General features: G+C 41.1%; 1 protein-coding gene across 6 annotated transcripts in view; it reads right to left on the bottom strand.

Annotated features, from left to right (window-relative positions):
- The window catches only part of LOC138747620 (SRC kinase signaling inhibitor 1-like), a 227,458-nt gene that overhangs the window by 154,877 nt on the left and 49,297 nt on the right, over nucleotides 1-23,284 (bottom strand). For 2 of the 6 annotated variants that reach the window (XM_069907008.1, XM_069907005.1), the window contains one exon: nucleotides 14,411-14,431. The exons of the other annotated variants lie outside the window; for them this stretch is intronic. In XM_069907008.1, the coding sequence (XP_069763109.1) occupies nucleotides 14,411-14,431 (21 nt within the window). The remainder of the gene's footprint in view (nucleotides 1-14,410; nucleotides 14,432-23,284) is intronic. 6 annotated transcript variants of the gene reach the window in all.

Genomic DNA, 23,284 nt, shown 5'->3' with positions numbered 1-23,284 from the left:
GGTACATACATCACCCACACACAGTATCCCAAGTTGGCATTCACAATCAAACGCACCCAAAAACATTAAGAATCACGTACGTACGTGTACATACACACTTCTGTATGGACGCATCATGTGAGAAGAGTGACAATATGGGGGGCGTGGCAAGATGGCGTAGGGAGTGGACGTGCCTTCCCGGTCTCCCCCAGGCAGTTATATAAATACCCGTTTTAAGAATATTTCTTTTCTGTTAAAAGTCTTTGTTTTGTTTATCAATTGTTTTTAGTTTAAAATGGCAACAAAGATTAAGGAAAATAGAGTTCAAATACAGAACAAAACTACACTCTCCGACTTTGGAAGAAACTCGGCCTACTTGCCCAGACAGAACCACGGAGTCAAGGCTGAAATCTTCTTAAGAACGGAGCTCATTAATTGGACTGTCGGATAAGCTGGCCTTGGACACCCCTCTGAAAGATGGTGATGAATATTGATTTGAAATGTTTTATGAAGATAAATTGCAGTAATTGGCATTGGTTGCCCGTGAGTTTTAAAAATCCAGATAACATTAAAGTTTATTAGTGATTTTTTTTGGATGGAATATCAGAAGGATGAACTTATTATCTATAAATACAGAACAAAATTACATTCTTTGACTTTGGAAGAAATTTGACCTATTTGCCCAGACAGAGCCGGAGTTGGTGCTGGAATTTTCTTAAGAACAGAACTTATTAAAGTTGATTTCAGACTCCTTTTTGAAAGATGGCGACGAATGTTGATTTGAAATGTTTGAAATATTTTCTGAAGATAAACATATATATGGAACTCCTTGACCTGCAATAAGGTTTATCAGTGATTTTTTTTTGGATGGAATATTGGAAGAGTGAATTTATTATCTGTGAGTATGCATACATTGCAAACAGATTTTAATAGTTTTGAAAAGTTTTTTTTTTAAACTAAACAACAAGATCAGTTTAATATTGAGAAAATTGGAAAAAACGGAAACTTTATTAAATTTGTAAACTCAGTAGAAAGAAACTATGAACAAGATTGATGATTTATAAAATTAAAGTCGAAGGAGCAATGTCCAAGAAGAGTTAAAAATTTTGAATAAGTTTTTCTTGAAAATAAACAATAATTTCAACTTAACATTGAGAAGATTGACAAAGTGGAAAATTTGATATTAAATTGGGAAACATAGAAGAAAGAACTTATGAATAACATTGATGCTTTAGAAGATCAAGACCGAAGGAATTATGTTCAAGAAAATTTTAAAAGATTTGAAAAAACTTTTTTTGAAAGTAAGCTACAAATTCAACTTGAGACTGAGAAGAATGGAAGATTCGGTGTTGAACTGGGATGTTCAGAGGTGTTTTAATTCAGTGGATGAAATTCAGGAAGACTTGAAAAAAAATTTTTTAAAAAAGCTTTTATTGATTGTAAACAATGTTTAACTCAGTGTTGGGAGGGTGGAAAGGGTGCAAAATTTAATATCAAGTTTGGATTTAAAAAAAAGAGTTTATGAATAAGATTGGTTAAATTGATGGACCGGGGTTTTATGGATATAAGAAATGATGATTTTTCGGTTTATACGTGTATTTTGTCTGCCTGGGGGGGGGGGGGGGGGGGAGGGAGTGGTACTTCTGCTCCCGAAGGTCATAGGCCACTTGTGGTTTATACCACACCCATTTGGGTTTTTGGGAATTAACCATCACAAGGTGGTTTCCTAAGGGGTTAGGGGAGGTGGGGGGGGGGGGGTGAAAATTTGAAAATTATTTAGTATCTATTATGTAATATTATACTAAGTCAATTTGAAATGAATGTATGGAGATACTATAAATAAATTTCAAAAAAAAAAGAGTGACAATATTAATTAGGAGTATTATACGATCCAGGGGCCAAAAGCAATGCATTACTGCCAACCCAGGTAAAATCCATTGAGAGAACAGAGACCACTGACTGACTGTGGGATCTTATCCACTGGGGCATTGCCCATTTCCTGGAAGATTAAGGGTTGCCAAACTGCACCCTCGTCCTGTCCTCAAGTCGTTTCTTTCACAGCACGAACTGATAAATGAGGCTTGTGTTTCCTGAGCAGATCCCTCAGGAATCCATGCAGGAAGAGGAGAGGTACTACAGAATGAATGGTCCACCCCACAGTCATCTCTTGCAAATCTACATTTACCACTAGTGTCCAGAGTGTGCAACTCTTAGCAGAGTTATCCCCTGCAGGCAAGAGCTCTCAGCACTGCCTCTCCAAACTGTGAGCATGAGGACAATGCATTTGGGGATAAGGAACAGAATTGCTGCACAGGCCATGCCACGACTCAGATTTATGGGATTTTAGAAATGTTCCCTCAGGAGCAGTGGGAACTGTGGCAGAACAACATCAAAGGGTTTCGGAATGGGGTGCGGTGCGGATGACGGAACCTAAGAGAGGAGTGGCAGGGCAATACTGCAGGATTGGGAGTGGCAGACGAGAAATTTGGGCTACACTCAAGATACTAATGCAGTGAAGATATGGTCATCTATATGCTCTCTCTCCTCCGATGCTGCCTGTCCTGCTGAGTATTTCCATCATTCCTGCCTCATATTTGGTGTCTTGGACAAGAGGGCAAGAGGGCACAACTTCAGGATAAAAGGGCATCGATTTAAAACAGAGAGGCGGAAAAATTTCTTTAGTCAGACTCGAGTCTGTGGAACTTGTTGCCATTGACAGCTGTGGAAGTGAGGCCGTTAGGTGTGTTTAAGGCATAAATTGACAGGTTTTTGATTAGTTAGAGCATTAAGGGTTATGAGGATAGAACTGGGGAGTGGGGCTGAGTGGGATTAGAATGGTGGAGCAGACTCAATGGCCCAACTTCTGCTCCTATATCTTGTAATCTTGTTTTGAGGGGAGGTGGATTTAAAGACATTGATCCATGGGATTCAGCCATCACTAGCCAGGCCAGTCTTCAGTACTCACCCGAGTTTGATAACCCAGGAGAAACTGGTGGTGATCCACTTTCTTCACTCTCTGCAGTAATTCTGGTGAAAGGGATTTGGAGGAGGAGGTAAAACACAATCTGCTGGAAACTCAGCAGGTCGAACAGCATCTGTGGGAGAGGAATGGTTGACATTTCGGGCTGCAATCCTTTATTGAGACCAAGAGCGCAGAGGGGAGATAGCTGATACAAGGTCAAGGTGGGATGGATTGGACAGGGGCAAGGGGGGAATTGGATTAGCGTCAGAGGAAGGTGATTGACAGGGGCCAAAGGGAGAGAGAGAGAGACAAGACAAAAGAGGAAATGTGGAGGATGGTGTGTCCTTCAGGGTGGGGTGGAGGAATAGGAGTCAAAGACAGCTCATGATGGAATCTGAAGAGAGAGTGACTGTGGTGGCAATAATGAGAGGTCAGGAGAAAAGAAGTTCGCAGGAGGATGAAATTCAAGAGAGAGGGGAATTAGAACAGTGGGGGACTGTTGAGGTGGGTGAGAAGAGGATAAAAATGTGGGGTAAAAGGGGAGGGGAAGGGAGAGATGTAGCTTAGAGAAAGAGAGAGGGGACACTAACCTAAATTGGAAAATTCAACGTTCATACTATTGGGCTGTAGAATGAATATGAGGTGTTGTTCCTGGAGGAAGTTGTTCCTGGATTTAGATGGTGACGATGAAGGAATGGAGATGTATTTCCAAATCAGTCACTGTCATTTGGGGGGTGCTGATGTTTCCAAGCACCTACTGTCCGTGATGGAGGAACAGAAGGTTGAGAAGGTTTAGCAAAGATGTACATTTTGAGGAAGATCTCAGGTTCAGGTCAACTGAAGTCTCCATCCAGCTCCAAGGTATTTAAAAAGCTTAGCTTCTTATCCTGCATTTACTTTCCACACCATCTCTCATCCAGCCACTTGCTTAATCACGGATCAGTTTCACCAACTCATGATTAATCAGCAGGAGCTTAGAAAGAGAGTAGAGTGTGAACACAATGATGACAGCAAGAAAACACTGGAATGAGCTCAGGGGGAGAAGAAATCAATGGAATAAATAAAGGCTTGATTGCAACACGGCTCAGTTTAGTCGAACGGGTAGCAAAGTCGTCGGAGCAAGATTGGAAAGATCCGCAGCTTCTGTTAATATCTGTTTACATTATTGATTTGCAGCTCTAGTGACATATTGGCTGTGTAAACTAAAGCTATAAGTGGTCACCAGACCACACAACATGCCAAAAAAAATGCTCTGTCTCAAAAGAAGGAACTCACATTTCTGTTGCACCTTCTGTGGGCTTCATAATCGACGCAGTTGTTTTTGGGAAGTTTACTCATGGTTGCCGTTGGGGCAAAGGAAGCTGATTGGTAAACTGCAAACTCCCTTGAACAATGAACAAATGATCTGCTTTCAGATATTAGTCAAGATATTGGAGAAAACAAGCTGGGTCAATGAGTTGAGTTTTAAGGCCTTTCCAAAAAAATTAAAAGGATGGATGGATCCAGTACAACAAGAATATTGGACCACTTAGCCCCTCAAACCTCTTGGTGCTGATGCAGTTTCTAATGCAATTTACCTGGTTTAGTTCCATCTCCATCAATACCTTTGTGAAACAAAGATATTTTCATCTCATTTCTGTGGGTCTTAATTGAGAGAGTTGTTTTGTACTTTGCCGTACATACCATGAGAAACAGAATTCAATCTGGAGCAGAGTGTGGTAATTTGGGGAATTATAGCAAGGCCAGAGTACACAATAAATGGGAGTAAAAACACAAAGCTGGAGAAACTCAGTGGGTCAAACAGTGTCCTTTATCTAGCAAAGATAAAGATACATAACCAACGTTTTGGGCTTGAGCCTTTCATCAATATGTCACTTTGATGAATGTCTCAACGGTTGGCACAGCGGTTAGCGCAACACCTTTAAAGCTCCAGCGATTAGTACTGTCCGTAAGGAGTTTATATGTTCTCCCCTCGTCTGCATGGGTTTTCTCCAGGGGCTCCAGTTTCCTCCCACCATTCTAAAACAAACCAGGGGTGTAGGTTAATTGGGAATAAATTGGACGGCACAGACTTGTGAGCCAAAGCGGGTGTTACTGTGCTGTATGTCCAAATAAATAAAAATATAAAGGACACTGTTAGACCTGCTGAGATTCTCCAGCAGTATGTTTTTATTTCATCCATGGTTGTAACAGCAGACTTTCGTGTTTTACTACAATAAAGGTCCCCTTGAAGATCAGAGTGATCGGCTTTGTACGGAACCAAAAGGAATGGGGAGGTCTTAAAATATTTATTTTCCTCATCAGTATTCACTCTGTAAACTGCCACAGAGTCATGGGAAGTGAGGAAAACAAGCAGTGAGGTCATGGATCCTCTTAAAGCAAATAAGGGTGGTTAAATCCCCAGGGACTGTCAAGATATTCCCTCGGACATTGAGGGAGGCTGGGGCTCTAGCAGAAATATTTATAATGTCCTTAGCCAAGGGTATGGTGCCAGAGGAAGGAAGGGCAGCTAACATTGTTCCGTTGTTTAAAAAAGGTTCCAGAAGCAACCCTGGAAATTATAGGCTGGTGAGCCTAACATCAGTAGTCGGTAAATTATTGGAAGGTGTTCTAAGAGATTGGATATACAATTATTTGGATAGCCAGAAACTGATCAGCGATAGACAAAAGGGCTTTGTGTGTGGTAGGTCATATTTAACCAATCTTGTAAAGTTTTTTGAGGAGGTTACCAGGAAAGTTGATGATGGAAAGGCTGTGGATGTTGTCTTCATGGACTTTTGTAAGGCCTTTGACAAGGTCTCACGTGGGAGGTTAGTCAGGTAGGTTCAGACGTTAGGTATTCATGGTGAAGTAATGAACTGGATTCGACAATGGCTGGACGGGAGAAGCCAGGGAGTAGTAGTGGATGATTGCTTCTCAGACTGGAGGCCTGTGACTAGTGGTGTGCCTCAGGGATCAGTGCTGAGGCCATTGCTGCTTGTCATCTATATCAATGATCTGGATGATAATGTGGTAAATTAGATCAGCAAGTTTGCAGATGACCCTAAAATTAGAGGCATTGTGGACAGTGAAGAACGTTTTCAAAGCTTGCAGAGGCATTTGGACCACCTGTAAAAATGGGCTGAAAAATGGCAGTGTGAGGTGTTGCATTTTGGAAGGACATACACGGGGAATGGTAAGGCACAAAGGAGTACAATAGAACAGAGGAATCTGGGAATACAGATACATAATTCCTGGAAAGTGGCAGCACAAATGGATAGGTTGTAAAGAGAGCTTTTGGCATATTGGCCTTCATAAATCAAAGTATTGAGTTTAGGAGTTGGGATGTTATGGTAAAGTTGTAGAAGATATTGGTGAAGCCAAATTTGGAAAATTGTATGCAGTTTTGGTCACCCAACTACAGGAAAGATATCAATAAGATTGAAAGAGTGCAAAGATTTACTAGAATGTTGTCTAGACTTCTGGAACTGAGTTACAGGGAAAGGTTAAACAGGTTAGGACTTTATCCCCTGGAGCATAGAATAATGAGAGCAGATTTGAGAGAAGCATTTAAAATTATGAGGGGGACAGACAGAATAAATTTGGATAAGCTTTTTCCACTGAGGGTGGGTTAGATACAAACCAGAGGACATGGGTTAAGAGTGTGGTGATACCTAATTACACCACTAGGTCAGCTGTCTTATACTTGCACTGCTGGTGTGATTATTGTCAGTACAAAGAGTGAAAGGGGACAAGTTTAGGGGGAACATGAGGGAAACTTCTTCACACAGAGAGTGGTGGAAGTGTAGAACGAGTTGCCAGCTGAGGAGGTGAATATGGGCTCAGTTTTAACTTTTTCAAAGAATTGGGCAGGTACATAGATGAGAGAAGAATGGAAGGGCTAGGGACTGGGTGCAGGTCAGTGGGATGAGGCCAAACAAAAATGGTTTGGCACTGTGCTATAGTGTTCTATGGTTTTAAATGAGAGAGTAGTGGGCAGTGTGGAGAAAGATCCTGAAGAATATGACTACAGATCTTTAAAGGTAATGTGGAACCCCCAAAAAAGAGATTGAGAAGCCTCTGAAGACCTCTTCTTTCATTAGGTGTGCAGAATACAAGATATAGAGGCAGAAGCAGGCCCATTGGCCCATCGAGTCTGCTCTGCCATTCTATTATGAGCTGATCCATTCTCTCACAGCCCCACTCCCCAACGTTCTCCCCGTAACCCTTGATGCCCTGACTAATCAAATACCTTTCAAACTCTGCCTCAAATACACCAAACAACATAGTTGCTTGGGACTATTCAGGTCATCAAGTCTACTCCACCATTCAAATCATGGCTGATGCACATTTCCTCCAAGCCCATTCTCCTGCCTTCTCTTTATAACCTTTGATGCCCTTACTAATCAAAAACCAGTCAGCCACTGCATTAAATTTAACCAATGACCTGGCCTCCACAGCAGGCTGTGGCAATGAATTCCACAGATTCACCACCTTCTGGCTAAAATAAAAGTATCCTCATCTCTGTTCTTTTATTCTGAAGTTGTGTCTTAAGACCTGGACTCTCCCACCATTGGAAACATTTTCTCTATGTCCACCCTCACCCTCCCTTTCAATATCTCATTTATTAATTGTCAAAAGTGTGATCATTTGCACAAGGTCATCTCCAAGAATATTGGGAAGGGGCAAATGCTCTTTCCAGTATCTTTATTTTGTGTGTGTGTGTGTGTGTGTGTGTGTGTGTGTGTGTGTGTGTGTGTGTGTGTGTGTGTGTGTGTGTAACTGTGTGCGTGAGCGCATGTTTGTGCGTGTGTGTGTGCATAGATATACATTTTTAATCATACATAGATATATATTCTTTTTATTATCTAACAAAGAAAATGTATATTAACAAATAGCTGTAAATAACCTATAAAAGACAAAAAAATACATAAAACAAAAACTGTTCTAATAATCTAACACTTCCCTTGTGAAGTTATGATTAAACATAGATGTTCCATCAATGCATGAAAGAAAGGACAACCTTACTGTAAAATGGGATCCAATAAACTTATAAATTCTGAAAATAATTAAGGAAAGGACTCCAATAAATTTAGAAAATTAAGGTTCATTACATTAGTAGAGCATCTAATTTTTCCATATTCAGGCATGCCATCATATCAGATTACCATTGAGTATGTTTCAGAGGGGCAGCATCCTTCCATCTCACAACTATAGCTCTTCTGGCAATAAGAAGAGCAAAGGCAACTACATGGGATTGTAGCCCAGACGCATTTAAACCAGCTGACTGACTTACTCCAAATAGGGCAAGAAAAGGATTAGGAGCCAAATTGACATTAAAAACTAAAGACAAGGCATGGAAGATTCTTTCCCAACAGTTGGAAAGTGAGGAACGCGACCAAAACATATGAAATAATGTATGTTCTTCAGTCTTACCTCTATCACCACTTTGACAAGAAATTAGAATAACATTTAGCCAATTGAACTTTGGAAAAGTAAGCTCGATGTACTACTTTAAATTGCAATAATGAATGTCGGGCACTTAGAGAAGATGAATTAACCAATTTCAAGATAGAATCCCATGTAGCATTACAAAATTCTTGTTGAAAATTTTGCTCCCATTGTTTCTTAGTCTTGTCCAGGGAATTACCACCAGACATCAATAATAACTCTTAGAGAACCGATATCAAATTTTAAGAATTCGGTTTAAGATCAGGAAGGGGAAAATGCTGACTTGAGCTCCAGGGAAATTAATTGTTTTCTAATCATCCAGTGCTCCCTCAGCATGCAACTGGAGTCTGGTCCTGGATCTTGTAAGGCCGTACACCAGTTGCCTTACACCTATCACCTGGTGTCGTCCAGGAAATCTCTACCCAATGAGATACACGTTGCAATGGAAATGGCCCCTGCTCCATAGCCCACCATAAATCACGTATTCAAACTCAGACCCACCTCAAACCAGAAACAGAAAAAACATTAATTTATTTTGCTCCAATTCCCTATGGTGTCACTGTCACAAAAGACTACAGTATGGAAAGCCATTTGGCCCATCATGCCTGTGAAGGCACAGTCGCATGTGTGGATAAGCTCCCAAAATGCTGATTTTTACCAGTCTTTCAGACTGACATCTGAACCTTCTCCAACATCCCCACATGTTTTCTCAAATCAGGCACCCAAAGACTTCCAAGTGAGGTCTTGCCAGTGCCCTGTCGAGTCTCAATATTAATTACATCCTTGTTCTTATTTGTTATTTGCCTTCTTCACTTCTGACTCAACCTGCAGGTTAACCCTTAAGGTATCCTGTACAAAGACTCCCAAGTCCCTTGCACCTCTGAAATTTGAATTTTCTCCCTATCTAAATAATAGTCTGCCCTTCTATGTTTTCTACCAAAATGTATCAATGTACATTGTCCAACGTTGTATTTTATCCGCCATCTCTTTGCTCATTCTTCTAATTTGTCCCAGTCTCTCTGCAGACTTCGAGTATCCTTAGCACCACCCACCCTACCACCTATTTTGGTAACATCTGCAAATTTAGCCAGAAAACCATCTATTCCATAATCCAAATCATTTACATACAATGTAAAAAGAAGCGGCCCCAACACTGGCCCCTGTGGAACACCTCTGGTAACCGGTAGCTGACCAGAATAGGATCCCTTTATTCCCACTCGCAGTCTCTTGCCGTTCAGCCAGTGCTTTACCCTGCTAGTATTCTTTCTGTAATTCCATGGGTTCTCATCTGTTTTGTACCCTCATGTGTGGCACCTTGTCAAAGGCCTTTTGAAAATCCAAATACACATCATCCACTGCATCTCCCCTGCCTATCCTACATTATGATCTCTTCAAAAATTGCAATAGGTTTGTCAGACATTATTTTCCTTTAAGGAAACCATGCTGACATGCCTATCTTTTCATGCATCTCTCGGTATTCCATAACCTCATTCTTGACAATCGACTATCAGTTTCCCAATGAATAATGACCAATGAGTGGGACACCACATCACTACAGCAGCCAATGAGTGCTTTCTGTGGGATTCAACTATATGCACATTGCCCCATTACAATAGGAGAGCATTACAAAAGAAACATTTCATCGGTTGGACCTCCATGCTGCCATGGAAACGTTAGCTCTCCTGTCTCTTTAACCAGCTGACTTTGACCCCATGTACTCCCGCACAGTCATTTCATGGTTTTTGTGCCTATTGAACCAGGGCTTCATCTGCATCCCAAGAAAGTTTTTTTTAAATTATTGTATGGAATAATAAACTCAGCATGTGCCCAGCTGAGGAAGCTTCATTTCTGGGGCAAATCATTGCCATAAAGGAATTGGTAACCAGGGCTCAGAAGACAAGTTTCCTCATCTTTTTCAGATGTTAAATGGATGTAAAATGAACAGGGGTCACCTGCAGGGTTTTGTCCTTCCAGAGCAATTGACTCAGAAGTCAGGAGTCAAAAGCAATAGCCATCCCATCAGAAACACCCAGGATTATGTTGGTCATGCCTTAGTGACAATTTTAGTAACAAGGTTGTTGCTTGCCTCAAGACGAAACATCAATATTCTTTCTTGCTGACAGCCTCCAACTTATTAAAAGGAAGAATGATATCGGTATATAGGTTTCAAGATGCCCAGTTCCTTGTTTACCTATAAATTTCTCGGCTGTGGCTTCGCGACGGCTTTGAAAGACCCTAGCTGTCATTCACTGAAGCCATGGTTGAAAGATGCTGCAAAAGTTACCAAGATCTTCAGCTCTTTGCTTGGGAAGAAGTTAAACAGCAGTTGATTCAGCCATTTGTTTAGGTCAGGATGGCTCTGAAGTTCAACCGCTCACTCCAGATCTCTGAGCTGATAAAACTCCAGTAAACTTCATTACCCACAGCTTTGGAACTGGAGATTTTCTTCCGATCACTGCTGTTCCAACATGAAAAATTGCTTCCTAGTTTTACACTTCAATGGCTTCATTAATTATGACTAGTTTGACAGACAACTACTGAATTGACTTTTTTTAAATTCTGGCTAATAAATCCATGCAGTTATTTCTGTCTAATGACAATTTTGCAAACTAACTCAAATTTTAGTTCTAACCTGGCAAACTGTCTACCTTGCAGAATGGTTAAATGTGACCAATTCCCCACTGTTACAAAAATTAAAACATAATTGATCATCCCTCAGAGCTTCTACCAGTTAGTAGATGACCAATCAGAAATAGTGTGTGTCTGCTCATAGAAACTCATCTTCTGTGAACAAGAGCAACAAGAGTTAGGTACATTTTGAATTGATAGCTACAATCAAAAGGAATGGACATAGAACATAACAGCACAGTACAGGCCCTTCGGCCATTGATATTGAGCTGACCTATATAATCCCACCCAAAACTACTAAATCCTTCTGACCTCGTTACCCTCTATTTTTCTTTCATGTGCCTGTCTAAGAGTCGCTTAAATGCCCCTAATGTTTCAATCTCCATCACCATCCCTGTCAAAGCATTCCCGGCACCCACACTCTAGGTGTAAAAACCTTACCTCTGATATCTCCCCTGAACATTCTTCCTTTCACTTTGTACAGATGTCTCCCGGTGTTTGCTACTCCCACACTGGTATAAAGGTGTTGGCTGTCCACCTTATCTATGCCTCTCAGAATTTTGTAGACATCTATTAAGTCCCCTCTCATCCTTCTTCGTTCCAAAGAGAAAAGTTGGAACTCTGCTAACCTTGCCTCATAAGACTTATTTTCCAATTCAGGCACCATCCTGGTAAATCTCCTCTGCACCCTCTCCATACCTTCCACATCCTCCCTACAATGAAGTGACCAGAACTGAAACACAATACTCTAAGTGTGGTCTCACCAGAGATTTGTAAAGTTGCAGTAGAAGGACAATTCTGGAGAAACTCAGTTGGTCAGACAGTGTACATTATATAGCAAAGATAAAGACACAAAAACATTTCAGGTTTGAGACATTCATCAAGTTTGAGGCTTGTTGCGAAGATGCAATATGACCTCTGGACTCTTGAACTCAATCCACCTTTTAATGAAGCCCAGCATCCCTTAGGCCTTCTTAACTATCCTATCAATCTGAGTGGGAATCTTGAGACATGTACAGATTTGGACCCCAAGGTCCCTCTGTTCCTCCACACGGTTAAATATCCAACCTTTAACTTGATACTTAGCTTTCTGGTTTTTAACCCATCTAACCAAGGACAAGAGATCAAAAAGATCAAATAATTTGATATTATCTAGAAAAAAAAGACTGAATAAAACAAAACTCTCAAGGTCTTCCTCAGCACATGTTAGGGACCCACCTTGCTGGTGAATGCACTGGAGACAATCTGCCTCCATGAGTAGATGGGTGAGGACAGTGACCTGTGTCTGCACTGCATCAATCATCACTGAAATGACAAATGGGGCTAATATTTACAGAACTATGATTCCAATACAGCTACCTCTGAATACACCTTAAATCAACTACCATATGCAGAAACACATTTCCAACCCAGGAACAATTAGAACCAGCCTTAATTTAAGTTGTTCTAACATATCACAATAATTCTGACCTCTTCTTTATCTCTTCCTGAATTCTACCATTCTTTCTTCAACTTCCAGTGTCTAAGCTCAGAAACATCCTCCTTAACCCTCAGTAAACAATTATAACTCATTTTGCTCTTGTGAAGCCCTTTGGGATGTTCTACCACAAAGGGCAGGGCGTAATACAGAGAACTATAGAACAATGGAACATAGCAGCATAGAAACAGGCCTTTCAGTCCTTCTAGTCTATGCCGATCTATTATTCTGCCTAATCCCACTGACCTGCACCCAGTCCATAGCCCTCCATACCTCTCCCATCCATGTACCTTTCCAAATGCTTCTTAAATGTTAAAATTGAGCCTGCATTCATCACTTCAGCTGGCAGCTTATTCCACACTAACACCGACCGCTCTCTGTGTGAAGAAGTTCCCCCTAATAATCTCCCTAAGGTATTCCCTTTTCACTCTTAACCCATATCCTCTGGTTTGTATCTCACCTACCCTCAGTGGAAAAAACTGTCTATGTCTCTCAATTTTAAAAACCTCAGTCAAATCTCCCCTCATTATTCTATGCTCCAGGGAATAAAGTCCTAACCTGTTTAACCATAACATGCAACTCAGATCCTGAAGTCCAAGCAACATCCTAGTAAATCTTCTCTGTACTATTTCAATCTTATTGCAATCTTTCCTGTAGTTCGGTGACCAAACTGCATACAATTTGGCCTCACCAATTTCTTATACATCCCAACTCCTAAACTCAATACTTTGATTTACGCAGGCCAATATGTCAAAATCTCTCTTTACCTATCTACCTACAAGGCTACTTTCAGGGAATTATGCATCTGTATTCCCAGATCCCTCTGTTCTACCGCATTCCTCAGTTCCCTACCATTTACTGTGTATGTCATTTCTTTGTCCTGCCAAAATGCAACACCTGTCTGCATTAAATTCCATCTGTCGTTTTCACCTAATTTTTCCATCTGGTCCACATCCCTCTTCAAGCTTGGAACGCCTTCCTCGCTGTCCATAACGCCACCAATCTTTGTGTCATCGGCAAACTCGGTGATCCAAATCATCATCCAAATCATTGATATAGACAACAAGGGCACACCACTTGTCACAGGCCTCCAATCTGAGACGCAAACCACCACTTTCTGGCTTCTCCCGTAGAGCCAGTATAGATTTTTGTTACAAATCTCAGAATCTACATCACTACTCCTATGCCAGTTCTATTTATTTGTTTACAAGTTATGGATGCCACTACTAAGGCCCCTGAAGCGAGTGGTTTGCATAAGATATGACCGTCACATACAACCCAGGTCAGCCAAGACCAGCAGACGCCTCTGGGGAACATCTAAAGATTTTAAAGATCACTGTGTCAGACACCAGCTAATGTTTCTGGATTGTTGACCCTGGTTTATACGAACAGGTGGGGAAAGGGGGTACATGGATTGTGGTCCGTGCCAATTTACAACGGACTGGTGCCGACTGCTCTAAATTTACAACATCGAAGTCATCAACTTAAATCTACTTTTATAAAAATAATTGACATTTCCAGTTGAAGCACAAATTGAAGAGACCAGCATCTAATCCTGGTGGAAGCTGTGCACTAAATGTATTGCAATTCTCCCACATTAATGGCATCAACTGTAACCAACAGATGATTTAATTAATATTGCTCTGAAATCAATATTTATTTTTAAATGGAAAGCAGGTGGTTGGTTGGGGTGAGGTGGCAAAAGAGGGTAGCAGGAAGGTGGGGTGTGTCAGGTGTGGGACAACCTTGGAAAGGAAGACAGACCAGCAGGTATGCAGGCAGCAAAAGAACATCAAAGTTGATAAGAACCTTGCCTCAAGCCCCATTTGTATGAACATAAAGAACACAATTGTTTGACGATTTCAGTGGCTGACCAGACCCACAGAATTCATGCAGAGCGCATGCAGAAATGACTGCTGAGAAGTGGTACTGACCTTGAAACTCCAATAGTTCGACTGCAATGATAAAATTAATAGATGAGTTATTAGTTATGTTTTATCAGTACGGTACTTGAGAGCAGTGATTTTCAAACTTTTTCTTTCCACTCACATACCACCTTAAGTAATCCCTATGCCATAAGGTGCTCTGTGATTAGTAAGGGATTACTTAAAATGGTATGTGAACGGGGGAAAAAAAGGTTGAGAACCACTGCTCTAGACCCAATTGTAACTGAAATATTTTGCTTGAGAAAAATTGTCATTGGCCCATTTCCTTTGGAGTTATGAAACCGTGCACATAACGAGTCAATTAGGTACAATTAAAACATTCAACCGTTTTCTTTCCACCCACATGCCACCTTAAGCAATCCCTTACTAATCACAGAGATATGTGAGTGGAAAGAAAAAGGTTGAAAACCACTGCTTTAAAGGCATTAATTTCTGAAAGCAACCCCATTAAAAAGTTGTAAAAGTTTCTCAAGGGAAGTTAAAGCACAATTGATTGTATCTTCCTTCAATTTGTTGCCATGATTGGCTCCGCCACTGTACCATCTGCCTCAGAAATGGTCGTGTGTGAAGAAAAGGGCAATTCAATGAAATACATTTCAGCACAGTCTGCCTCACCCAAAGCCCTCTGACACAGAATAAACCTCACAGCAATCAGGAACAGAAGCTGTGTAGGTAATCTCCCCAGTCCAGAGGCACTGAGGCTGACGAATGAAAGCTGCCTCTTGTGAGAGCAGAGAACTCATTACTGGCTGAGTCTGGTCAAAGTTCCCAAACATCAATTAGCCACCAGAAGAGTTCCTGTCTCTCATGTTGGCACGGATTTTAAAAAAATTTGGATGTAAAGCACAATAACAGGCTCTTTCTGTCCACGAGCCCGTGCCACCCAATTAATCAACAACCCCCAGTATGTTTTGAATGGTGGGAGGAAATCGGAGCACCCAGAGGAAACCCACGCAGACGTGGGGAGAACATATAAACTCTTTAAAGGCAGAGCAGGATTCGAATCCAAGTCTCAATCGCTGGTGCTGTAACAGCATTGCACTAACCCCCTGCGCTAACCATGCCGCCCTTAACATGCAGGACAAATTGTTGAGGCACTGCCTTTCACTGAGCTTGACACAGTTTGCAAGACACAATAGATTGCTATCATCCTAGGCAAAACAGTGCCCCTTTAAATGTGCTTAATTTTCTCTTGATGGATTCATTTGCAGTTCTGCCAATAACATCCCTCTGACCACAGAACCCATGAGGGACCCTCAAGTTCCACCTCCTCCATGCTGTCAATCAAAGTAAAAGTAACATAGCTCATTCATCTTTCTTCATTTCGAATCCTTAAACCTTTTTTAGGGATCAGAATTAAATTTAAAATTTAAATTTAGAATCTTAACTTTGTTTCTTTTTGGGGTTCTTAATTACTTTCAAAATTTGAAAGATTACCCAGTTTCTGGTGTTTGATCCCTATGTTTCCCTTCCTTTTTTCTTATTATTAGTTGTGGACTGTTTGAAGGGAGGGTGTTGATATTTAGATCATTAATATACAGGGTTTTTTTTAAATTTCTTTTTAATGTTATATATTCAATACCATTTTTATTGTTATACAAGATTCATTAATACTTTATTTTATTGTCATTTACCTATGTAACATTTGATGAAACCAATAAAAATATTGAAAAGAGAGAGAAAACAGAGCTCGAGCAGAGTTACAAAACCCCTCGGGACAATGAGTCTACCCTGCCCCATTACACCCATGTGACCAATTCATCTGTTCACCCCTTCCGTCTTTTGAACATGGGAGGAAACCCTGAACACACGGAGGAAACTGACGTGGACACAGGGAGAACTTACAAATTCCTTATGGACAGTGGCAGATTTGAACCCGAGTCATTGGCGCTGTTATAACGTTGGGCTAACTGCTACACTAACCGCACTGGCCTAATTTTTCAAATTTCCCAGTCTCCAATGTTAGTACTGGATTTGAGAAAGATAACAGAGAAAGATATTTCAAGCCAAGTATTCAGTATTCATTAACAAATAAACACACAATGATCGCCTGTCCAGGGTGCAGAGCTAATTTTTTTTGGTGCCAAAGATCACCAAATGGCAACAAGAAGATGGTGGAGCCACCCTACAAAGTTTCTGGAGCTGCCTCCTGAGGTGCCGGAACAGCGCTGCAGTGAGCTCTGCCAACACTGTGCCCCTGCTCCTTTCTGTGACTGGTGAAGATGAAAAACCATGCCAAAGGATTATCCCTTTTTTTGGAGTTGCTTAATTGTTTGTTTTTACTAAATAAAATTAAGAACAGATTTGTGTGGAGCTATGGAGACAATGCAGGTCACTACCAGATCAGGATCCTTAATCTCAACATCCTCAGGCATGGATAAAATGGACAGGCAGCACCTTTTTTCCCAGGGCGGGAGGACATCTGGACAAAGTGAAAGGATAAGGGTTTGGGGGGTGGGGGGGGAGGGGGACGACATCAGGGTTTTTTAAAAATATACAAGAGAGTTGTGGATGCCTGGAATGCATTATCAGGGTGGTGGTGGAGGCTCGAACAATAGGGGCATTTAAGAGATGGATGGAAGAAAAATAAAAGATAATGAGTTAGGAAGGGAAGGTCGGCACAACATTGAAGGCTGAAGGGCCCGTACCGTGCTGAAATGTTCAATGTTAATAAAACCTGATATGATGCAAATTTGTTCAGGGATGATATATGATCTTATTGAGTGGGAGAACAAGTCAAGGGGCTGAATGGCATGCACCTTTTTTCCTTGGGTGTGTATTAAAGTAAAGAACTGCAATGTCAATATGACTAATGCTCAAACCTAACTTCCCTTGGCATGGATTTAACTCCTGCTAACATGCCAGGAACACTCAATCCTCTGCTACTCAGCAATTCTGACTGATTGAACAGATAGAGTAAGTACCATTTAGCAAAACACACACTGTGGTTGAATAGTTTACAGTACAAAGATCAGTGTCTTGAAATGAACACTGTGTTCCTGCCTCTATTGTTTTCTGTGTCACCATATGTAACCTTTTGAGCAATGGCCTGGTGAATGATAGATTCTGGATTGACAACACTCTCACCTGAGTCAACAGTGAGTTTAAGCCCTGTTCCTTCAATCTCTTGTTCTGGGTGACCCTTCAGTGAAATGCAGTGGGAGCTCTGCACTGTCAAAAGTGCTACCTTTTGGATGGTACACTGAGGTTGTACCTGCCTCTCAATTGAATGTAAAAGATTCAAATAGTTCCATTAAAGGAAATTCTACTCTGCATCCTACTACCCCTCCTTCAAAAAACATCATGGTTCTATGCATGTCACATTAGCGCAATAGTTTAAAAGAGCCAGCAACCTGGGCTCGAATCTGCCACTGCCTGTGAGGAGTTTGTATGCTCGCCCCGTGACCTGTGTGGGTTTCTCTGGGTGCTCTGGTTACCCCCCACCCTCCAAAACATAAAGGGTTGGGAGGCTGATTGCATGTAATTGGGTGGGATGGGTTCCATGGGGCAGAAGGGTCTTCTACCATGTTGTATTGTTTAAAAAAAGTTACATTTTTGAAAAATAAATCACTAAAGAAGATGAGCTGGCCATGACCTCAATGCCATTTGTGGATACTTGATGTGTACCAATCGATTTCTGCACCTTCTGCACAATAATAATGAGCTGACATCAAAGTACCTCAGATGCAATATACTTTGAGAGTGTGAAAGGCACGACAGAAATTTATATTTATTTTAAATACTTTTTCACCAGACATGGGATTCTGAACAGTCAAGAAAAATAGTGATGGCACGGCCATCTCTGCACAGTGGATTTGCCTCAACAGTTTACCCTGAGTAGATTCATCTTCCCTCAGCCGATATTGATCTCCCATAATAGCAGCAGAATAAAAACACACAACGCTGGAGAAACTCAGCGGGACAAAGAGTGTCCTTAATGTAGCAAAGATAAAAATACATAACCAATGTTTCAGGCTTGAACTTTAAGATCTGGTAGTGACCTGCATTGTCTGTTGGTTATGAGCTATGGTTGATATTTGGGTCAGTCCAATAGTAGTGGGTATTTGTTGGTACAGGTGCCCAACCTTTTATCCAGGATTCCGAACACCAGCAACCTGCAAAAACTCACACTTTTTCAGTAATGAAAACACCCAACTGCCTCGCTCCTAGCCCCCCACCATCCGTCCCCCCTGGGCTGTGTGCCGCGCCTCCTGCCAGCCCGTCGATTACCCCCCCCTTTCCCCAGCCATCTGTTGCCCCCCCCACCCAATCTAACTCCCAACGCGACAGCAGGGGTTCAGTGGCATTCACTCACTGCGGTGGCTGGTGACGGCTCAATGCGGGAGCAATGGCCCTGGTTCCACTGCTCTGGCACTGGTTCCAGCTGCGAGAGGGATAACGGGTAAGGAAGACAGGCATTGCTCGCACATTGAGCCAGCTGCCTCCTCCTTCTCTCCCACCGGGTGCTCAGGGCTGAGGGTCACCTTTCCACCAAAGGTAAGAGAGGGTGGGGGACGGGGGTCTGAGTCAGTTTTATTTTGAAGATTTACTTTATCTAAATTCATTTTACATCCCAGATCCCATTTTCTGTGATTTTGAAACATCACATTTACTTAAAGCACCACCATTTTAAAATTATTCCAAAATCCGGAAAATTCTGAACAATGGCAAGTGTCCAGTCCTGACAATCCAGGATAAAAGGTTAGGCATCTGTACCTCCATAGCAGCAGAGACCAGCCTTGTACCAGTGGGAACCATGTTCACAAACCACACTGAGATCAGACTGGTGTTGGTGAGAGGTCACTGACTCAATGGCCAACTTTAAGAGCGCTCCATTTGCCCCTTAACTGCTGTGATGGGCAAGTGGCGAATTTAAATTGTATCAAAGAAAGCCACTCGGCTGCTATTGATCCTTTTTAAATGTTGAAGAGGCATATTCCAGATTGTTACATCTTCATCTGCCCTACATTTTTTAAACCTCTTCCAAAAGATAGTGACACAGTTAGCGTAACACTATTACAGCGCCAGTTATCTGGCTTTGAATTCAGCGCTGACAATAAAGGAGCTTGTACGTTCTCCCCATGTCTGTGTGGGTTTCCTCTGGGTGCTCTTGTTTCCTCCCGCCCTTCAAAGTGTACAGGATTTGCAGGTTAATTGGGAAATTTGGGCGCCACGGGTTTGTTATCATGCTGTACGTCTAATTTTTTTTAAATTAAGAAAAGATGAAATTTAGAATTATTTTCCCTCTAGATCTTGATCTGGACCTTGATCTGGAACACATGGTCTGACTTTGCAGGGGAAACAAATTTAATCTTCACGTTCCTCGGGAATCAGGTTATAAACTTGAACAAACAGAAGCATCATGGGTGCCCTTTTTCTTGCACAACAAATTTCCACTGACAAAAATCGAAAATATCCCTGGATGGCCACATTGGAGTCCCTCAGTGTTGGAACTTGGTCACAAATATCAGTGATAAATCTGAATATATTCTATGAATAAATCGACAGCAACGAATAACCAGAGGGTGAACATGATGGTACAGGAGGGATCCAGAATGAATACTTTCTAATGGGATTCACAAAAGAAATAGATTTCGCAGTTGGTGAATTCATTGAAGGGGCAAATGAAAGACTAGTGCAGGTGTACATAAATCAAGAGGCCCATGATGCCCTGCAAGGTTTAAAGTGGACAAATCCTTAGGATTGAATGGGATATATCCCAGGCTGCTGATATGGGATGCACTGCTGGCAGAGTGGCTAGGATTTTTAAACCATCCTGGACATGTGAGGCTCCAGATGACTGAAGATAACAAATAAGGTCCCACTTTGCATTAAAGGTATCAGGGAAATGTCTCATAATTAATAGATTTGAACTCAGGTGACAGGGAGAGGATTAATGGTCGCTTGAAAAGACAGGGACTAATCAGAGTCTGCTAACGTGGCTTTGTCAATGACATATCCTATCTAATCAATGTGAATTAATTATTTGAAGAGATAAAGGGGGAAAGAATCAGAGGAGATACAAGTGGGACCTTCTTCATTCAGAAATTGTCAAGTTCCTGCAAAGCATTAGTGTTTAAGTTGGGTCGCTGACAGCAGTTAGGAAGTGTTTCAGTGAACAATTGAATCACAGATGTGGAGGCCAGGTTGTTCACTAGTCAGCATGAGTTAGCCTGAGAAACCTGCTTCAACGCTACCCAATTCTATGATACCTGTTATTTCCAGGCACAGAGTTTCCACAAAAACTCAATCCCACCATCTTTGCATCTGCTCATTCCAAAGGCACACCACTGCAAGCAATTTCTTCATCTTCTGAAGCATATAGACTCCTTCATTTTATCTCTCCACCCCTCAAACTCTATTTTCTCCTGAAATAAAAAGCTCCAAGTTTTTGAATATTTGGTGCAATCTCATATGGTTCAGTGCTAAATTGAACTTTGAAAGTCCTTGGAATATTTACAGCATTAAGAACATTATTGAAAGATTGGAAATTGGAGACAAGTACGAGGTGTTACATTTTGGAAGGACAAACCAAGGTAGGACATAAATGGTAAATGGTAGGGCACTGAGGAGTGCTGTAGAACAGTGGAATCTTGGAATACAGATAAATAATTTCCTGAAAATGGTGTCACAGGTGAATAGGGTTGTAAAGAGAGCTTTTGGCATATTGGCCTTCATAAATCAAAGTATTGAGTGTAGGAGTTGGGATGTTATGGTAAAGTTGTACAAGATGTTAGTGAGGCCAAATTTGGAGTACTGTGTGCAGTTTTGGTCACCTAACTACAGGGAAGATATCAATAAGATTGAAAGAGCACAGAGATATTTCCCAGACTTCGGGAATTGGATTACAGGTAAAGGTTAAACTGGTTAAGAATTTATTCCCTGGAGTGTCGAAGAATGAGGGAGATTTGATGGAGGTATTTAAAATTATGAGGGGGAAATCGACAGAGAGCATGGATTAAGGGTGAAATGGGGAAAAGTTTAGGGGGAACACAAGGGGGAATTTCTTCACACAGAGAGTGGTGGTAGTGTGGAATGAGCTGCCAGCTGAAGTGGTGAATGTAGGATCAATTTTAATATTTAAGAAGAATTTGGACAGGAACATGGATGGTTGGGGTACGGATGGCTATGGACTGGATGTAGGTCAGTGAGCTGAGACAGAATAATAGTTTGGCACAGACTAGAAGGGCTGAAGGGCTGTAATGTTCTCTGATTCTATATGGGGACAGGATCTGAGCAAAAACACAGAAATGCTGGAGGAACTCAACAGGTTTTGCAGCATCTACAGGAGATAAAGAGATATAACCAATGTTTCTGTATCTTTACCTCCTGTGGATGCTGAGAAACCTGCTGAGTCCCTTCAACATTTCTATGTTTTTACTACAATCACAGCGTCTGCAGACTTGCAGGTTTCACAAGATCTGAGCACACTCTAACATTCTGTGGACAAGGAGTTCGGAGGTTCTCCCACATTTTATGATAGAATTAAGCATTTGCTCTCTAATTCCCATAACTGGCACTTTCCTCTAACCAGTCCTTATCCCAAGCAATCTTGACTAAATATTTCTTAGACCATGATGCTGATAACAAAGCCTGCAGCCAGTGGAGTACCACAGGACCCAACTAGTGGAGGTGTTGGGGCGTTTGTTTGTGTGGTTCAGAGACATGACTAGAACCAGCACCGATTATAGAGTATGCCACCAGATAGTCAAACTGGTGTCTGAGATCAGACTACAAAGCCAACCTGTGACTGCAGAGCACCAAAGCACGAAGAGAAGTTCTCAGCTCTGAAAACAGTACGTCCCAGTTAGAGCCAAAAAGGTCATTTGTTCACTTAATAAACAGGAGTGCTGGAAATGGGAAGATGAGGGAGGGAGAAAGAAAGAAAGGAAGAGGGCAAGAGTGGCAACAAGAGCATAGCGAGAGAGGGGAGAATCAGCAAGGGGGGGGTGAGACCAGTGAGTGGGGGAAAAAAAATCAGTGAGGGAGGGTTGGGAGAAGGAGGACCAGTGAAGGGAGGTGGGGGAAGAGAAAGAACAGCGAGGGGGAAAAAAAAGAAGAGGACCAGCAAGGGTGGATTATGCAGCGAGGGGGGGGGGTTACACAGCGAGGGGGTGGAAATAGAACATGTTCTTAGATATTTGGCATCCTTGTTTGAATTTTTTTAAAATGCCTGGCTAGTTTAGTCTATTTATTTAATATTTTTATATTCAATTTTCATCCCTTATTAGTAATTTAATATTTTTATTTCTTTTTTGATTGCATTAAATGTTAATGCCAGATATTTCCCCTTTTCTTTTTTCTCCCCCTCTGCCCACTGTTTCTTTCTCGAAGGTACGGATGGGTAAGTTGTAGGATTAACGTACATTTTAAGGAAATATATATATATATACATACATACATATATATATACATACATACATATATATATACATATATATATATACATATATGTATATACATATATATATATACATATATGTATATACATATATATATATACATATATGTATATATATATGTATATATATATACATATATATATATACATATATGTATATATATATACATATATATATACATATATATATACATATATATATATATATATACATATATATATACATATATATATACATATATGTATATATATATATACATATATATATATATATACACACATATATATATATATATATACATATATATACACATACACATATATATATATATATATATCTTCTTCTTTGGCTTGGCTTCGCGGACGAAGATTTATGGAGGGGGTAAAAAGTCCACGTCAGCTGCATGCTCGTTTGTGGCTGACAAGTCCGATGCGAGACAGGCAGACACGATTGCAGCGGT

The sequence above is a fragment of the Narcine bancroftii genome, chromosome 12 (assembly GCF_036971445.1).
Source record: "Narcine bancroftii isolate sNarBan1 chromosome 12, sNarBan1.hap1, whole genome shotgun sequence".
NCBI lineage: Eukaryota > Metazoa > Chordata > Chondrichthyes > Torpediniformes > Narcinidae > Narcine > Narcine bancroftii.
The sequence above is the reverse complement of the archived record's forward strand: the minus strand, read 5'-3'. Positions and strand labels throughout refer to the sequence as shown.